At 73.7% G+C, this 5,202-nt stretch overlaps 1 protein-coding gene across 1 annotated transcript; it reads left to right on the forward strand.

The window, feature by feature from the left end:
- On the forward strand, positions 1-4,086 carry H696_05918 (hypothetical protein). Its single transcript, XM_009499694.1, has 4 exons — positions 1-110; positions 444-518; positions 697-1,115; positions 1,353-4,086. Exons 2-4 carry the CDS (start codon positions 445-447, stop codon positions 3,275-3,277), a joined length of 2,418 nt encoding a protein of 805 aa, XP_009497969.1. The 5' UTR covers positions 1-110; position 444; the 3' UTR covers positions 3,278-4,086.
- Positions 4,087-5,202: the final 1,116 nt, after the last annotated feature.

Consider the following 5,202-nt stretch of genomic DNA (forward strand, 5'->3'; position numbering starts at 1 on the left):
CCGAATGCCCCTCCTCCCCCTCCTCCGCCCTCGCGCCTTGCCTTTGCAGCCCGTGTGCCTCGTTTGTTTCCCCTCGCTTCGCCTCGCGTTCTCGTCTGCCACAACACAATGTTCGTGCCCTCCGCGCCGCCCTCGCCCCCGGCCCCTCTTCCTCGCCGGGGCCCGCCCGCCTTGCCGTCCTTGCCCCCCGCCCCGCCCCCCCCTCGCATGCTGCACGCTGTTCCCTTGCCCCCTTCGCTCTGGCACCGCGCCCGCGAGCTTGCCCCCACATACACACACACACCGCCCCGCCCACTTGTGCTGCCCTGCCGGCGCGACGCCTCCTGCCCTGCCCGGGCGTGAGCCCTGCGTCGCGCCTGCGCGCCGAGAAGCGAACGCTGACATGCTGTGCCGCCCTGCCGCCGCCGCCGCCGCCGCCGCCGCCGCCCCGATCCCCGACATAGAATGTATCCCTTCGTGGATTACTACCAGGTGCTCAATGTCCCGAGGGATGCCTCGCTGGCGGACATCCGTGTTGCGTGCGTTCCCCCCCCCCCCCGCGGCCGCTGCTACCCGTTCACTGGTGGGGCGGCCAGGCTCTTCGCATGCTGGCCTCCTTTTGCGACTTCTTCCAGTGCCCCCGCGCTCACACACCTGCACACATGCGAACGCACATGCCTCCTCGGCCGCCGGCCCCCTTGGCCCCCCGCTCTACAGCTTCATGCAGAGCGTCTGCGTGGCGGCCGACCCGCTGAAGAGCCTCGATCGCCTGGCCGCCGGTGCGCATGACCCGCATGACCCGAACCACCCGGGCCACGATGATGAGCATCCCCACGACCCGGACCACGACCACGACCACGACCACGACCACGACCACGACCACGACCACGAGCATGAGCACGAGCACGACCACAAGCACAAGCATCACCACCACCATGAGCACCACCACTACCTCCACCGGCCGGAGGGTGGTGCCCGGCGCGGCCGCGTGGCCGGCGCCGCCAGCGCCGCCCAGGCCACCTTCTACACTAGCCAGAGCTCGCCGGCCGTCAGCCTGGCCGGCGCGGCCCAGGCCCAGGAGACCTCGCGCATTGTCACCGACATGTTCCTGACCGCGTATCGCATTCTGTCTGATGGTGCGCATGCTTTTCTCGCGCGCATGGTGTGGCGGTCGGGGTGGGCCGGGCAGCGTGACCGGGAACGATGGGGGCCCTCGCCTGGGGCCAGCCGTGTGCACGCACACCCGGCGCATGCGGCCGGCAAATATGCACGAGGGGGCAAGGCCCCGCCTCGCGACCTATTGCTAACAGCAAGTCCATCGCGCGGGCCCCGCACACACACACACACACACACACACACGCACACACACGCAGCCACCACGCGCCGCATCTACGACCAGTTCATCCGCCAGTGGGAGTCCAAGCTGGCGCGCGTGTGCGCCCAGACGTGCCGCTCGTCCGGCGCCGCCGCCGCGGCCGCCACCGCCGGCATGTCCATCGAGGAGAGCCACCAGCGCACGCGCCTGGCGGTGGCCTTCGCGGCGGCGGCCGCCGCGGCCGCCCGCAACCGCGCCGACGTCGACACCCAGCTGCACGTCCGCCGGCGGGTGTGCATCGCGGCGGCCGCGCGCATTGGCCGCCAGCGCCGCATCGTGCGCAAGGCCGGCCGCCAGGCGGCCCTCGTGGCCCAGACCCGCCTGTGCACCGGGTCCCAGCAGCGGTGCTCGTGGACCGGCGGCTCGGCCGACGGCAGCCCCGGCTGCCGGGCCCGGCGCCCGGCCCCGGCCACCCCGCCCCGCGCCCCGGCCCCGGGCAGCAGCTACGCCTCGGTGGCGGCGGCCGCCGCGGCCGTCGGCGCCTCGCGCCTGGCCGCCAGCCGCAAGGTCTACCTCTTCAGCAGCAGCGGCAGCGGCAGCGGCAGCGGCAGCGGCAGCAGCGCCCTGCCGGCGGCCACCATGGAGCTGAAGGCGCGCGCGGCGGCCGGCACCGGCGGCAGCCTGACCGTGGTCCCGCCGCCCCCGCCGCCCAAGTGCCTGAAGCCCACCATCGTGGTCCGGGGCTTTGACCCGGCGGCGGCCACCATGGATGCCGGGCTCTTCCAGGGCCCGGTGTACATCCACGAGGCCGGCTCGCAGGAGGTGGCCCGGTCGACCTTCGGCGCGGGGCGCCGCCGGCGGCCGACCGCCACCCCGCCCCCGCCCCCGCCCCCGCCCCTGCCGATGGCCAGCAGCCCGGCCGACAGTGTGGCCGGCGGCGGCAGCCTGGTGGCCCCGGCGCCGCCGGCCAAGCCGGTGGCCCCGGCCCCCGCCGCCCGGCCGGTGACCATCCGGTCGTACTCCACCCTGGCCGAGGTGGCGGCCCAGATCGCGCGCGATCGCTTCCCCCACGTCCTGTCGGATGCCATCACGGTGACCGAGTTCTCGAAGGCCGCGGCGGCGGTGGCCGCGGTGGCCGCCAAGCCGGTGGCCCCGCCGCGCCCGCGCCGCGCCTCCTCCCCCCCGACCGCCGCGGCCGCCGCCCCGGCGTCGTCGCCCCACCCCCCGGCCAGCCTCCTGTCGCTGGCGGACCTGGCCGTGTCGGTGGCCACCGCGGCCCTGGCCGCCGCGGAGCGCCGCCACCGCCGCACCCCGGGGGCCGCGCCCGCCGCCGCCGCCGCCCCGGCGGTGCCGGCCCGCGCCGCCGCCGCCGCCCCCCCGGCCCCCGCCCCCGCCCCGGCCATGGCCCTCGACGCCGGCAGCCAGAACATGCGCTACGGGTCCACCCCGCGCGGCTGGCTGTCCGCCGACAATGCCGCCGAGTACTATGACCTCCTGGCCATGACGCCCCCGGGCCCGGGCCAGCAGCCGGTCTGCTGGCGCCGGCTGGTGTGGATCCGCCAGGCCGACGGCAGCTGGGTCCAGCTGCCGCCCTGCCCGTCGCCGGCGCTGCTCGAGCGCCGGGCCATGCTGCTGAAGTCCCCCTTCGCCTCGCTCCGGCAGAAGGTCAGCAACCAGGCCGCCCTCCGGGCCCTGGATCGCAACCCGGAGGTCTCGCGCCGGGTGGCCCTGGTCACCCTGAGCGACGACCCGCGCAGCCAGGGCGCCTCGGCCTGCGGCTGGCGCGGCGCCGAGCACCCGGCCCCGGCCCTGGCGCGCGACTCGTCGCCGTCGGCCTGCCCCGCCGTGGCGGCCGACGCCGCCCCGGTGTCCACCCTCGGCGGCAGTGCCATCCGCGAGTCCCGGCCCCCGGCCGGCCTGACCACCGGCACCCCGGGCGTGTGGATCCGCACCCACGGGTCGTGGACTTGCATCCGCTGCTGATTTGGCCACAGGGGGGGGGGGGCGGGGGGAGACATGGCTCCGGGCGTGGCCGGCTGTGCCCGCGCCCGGCCCCCCGTCCCTGCTGCTGCTCGCGCACTCCCTCTTTCCGCGTCTGCCTCGCCCGCCTGGCCGTGTGTCCGTGCTCGCGTGTCTGTCTCACTGTGTGTGTGTGTGTGTATGCACAGGGGCACGCACAGTGCCATGCCGACGGATGATGGGTGGGCGCTGGTAGGCGGACCCGGGGCGCGGCGCGGCCCGCCGCGCGCGAGGGCACAACACCAAGAGGCGGGGACTCCCGAGGGGGGATGGGCACATCGCCTCTTTCCCCCCGGCGCCCCGGGTCCCCGCTGTCCTCCCTCCAATCATGTGTGTGTGGCCAGCGGTGCCTTTTTTTTTGTCGGGCCGCCGGCCAGGCGTGTGCCTGCTCTCTCGGGGAGGGAGCCTTGCTGCTCCTCCGACGGGGGGAAGGCCCGTCTGCCCGGGCGTGCGACGGGGAGAGAGAGGCCAGGGGTGAACCGCGCCTCGCCTGCGAGAGCCGCACCGCTGCATGTGCGTGCGCCCGCGCCCATCTCGCCCCCCCCCCCGTGAGAATGGCACATACATACGCGCACGATGGTGCCGGGCGGTCCTCAGCCGCGCCACCGGGTCTCCCGCGCGTGTGCGCCCCCCTCCATCCAGCGTAACGGGAAGGCGCCGCGTGCCTTTCGCCTGCTCGAAGATAGAGAGAAAGTTCTCCGCGCGCGCGCACGTGTGTGTGCGCCCGCGCTCAGGTTTTAAAACACAAGCATATAAAAGAACCGGAAACGAAAGACGATGTGGCGGTATCTTCGCGCGTGCTGTGACCACACGCGGGGCCCCCCGGGCGAGGGCAACACCTCCCAGTGCACACATGGCAAGGGGACGGCGGGGACGCGGGGGGACGGAAGGAGACCGGGCCGGTGCGCGGCGGCGAATCCACAGGGCGAGGGAAGGGACGTCGAGAGAGCGACCGGGTGAGAGGGACCGGGTGAGAGCGACTCCCGGCACCCGCGTCAAGCCCGTGCCCGTGGATGGCTGTGTGCGGGCGGCCATCAGGCGCATGTATTTCAGGCCATGGTCCTCGTGGCTTCCGGCGCAGGGAGAGGGGGGGGCGGGGGGGGACGCGGCGCAACATGGACCCAGCGACGTCCCGAGCACTTCGCTCTCGCGCACGCCCCCATGCGGGGCCATCGCGGCCCTTTCGCTAGTCTGCCCGCAAGGCCATGCACCAGGACCGGCAGAGCCCGGTCGGTGTCTGGGCGCGGGCAAAAAAAAAAAAAGACACCCGAACCGCCGAACGGCATCCCGGACATCGCCCCGAGAAAGGGGGGAAGGGACACGGGGGCGTCAGAAGGCGCTCGCACCGGTGAAGCGCCGCGATCGCCGGCGGACGCAGGACCGCAACGTGTAGGCCTCGCGCTGCCGCTGTGCCGCGTGCTGGTCGACCCTCCCGCATAGGCGCCCTGAGTGCGGCCCCGGCCCGGGCATGTCTCGAGCAAGGGGCGCTTGCCTTTCTCATGCTCGGGTGTTGGGGCCGGTGGCACTTTGGCTCCGCCGTGTCACATAAGCATCGCACGCCCCCCCCCCCTCCCGAGCCCGTCGGTGATTTTCCCTCGCTCATCTAGCAGCATCACACAGTCCGGCGCACCATGCGCCACCCATGTTCCTTGTCCCGGTGGCCAATTAATACAGGCGGTAGGAACCCAAGTACCATGCACTGTGTGTTCGAGGTGCGGCCGCACCGTCCACGGCTAATTGCATTTGCCAGCGCCCCCGCGCCCCAGCTCCTCTGCCTCCCCCGGGGCTGCCCGGGTAGTGCGAGGTCGAGAAAGCCACGCAAACAGGCCGCAGGGGCCCGGGCTCCGGGGGTCCAGGGAAAAAAAGCGGCAGACACGCCGGGGGGGGGG

This window comes from Fonticula alba, assembly GCF_000388065.1.
Source record: "Fonticula alba strain ATCC 38817 unplaced genomic scaffold supercont2.15, whole genome shotgun sequence".
Lineage (NCBI taxonomy): Eukaryota > Rotosphaerida > Fonticulaceae > Fonticula > Fonticula alba.

Coding starts and splice junctions, on each gene's coding strand:
- H696_05918 (XM_009499694.1), top strand. CDS start 445: ATGTATCCCTTCGTGGATTACTACCAGGTGCTCAATGTCCCGAGGGAT. Junction 519..696: donor CTGGCGGACATCCGTGTTGC/GTGCGTTCCCCC, acceptor CCCGCTCTACAG/CTTCATGCAGAGCGTCTGCG. Junction 1,116..1,352: donor GTATCGCATTCTGTCTGATG/GTGCGCATGCTT, acceptor ACACACACGCAG/CCACCACGCGCCGCATCTAC.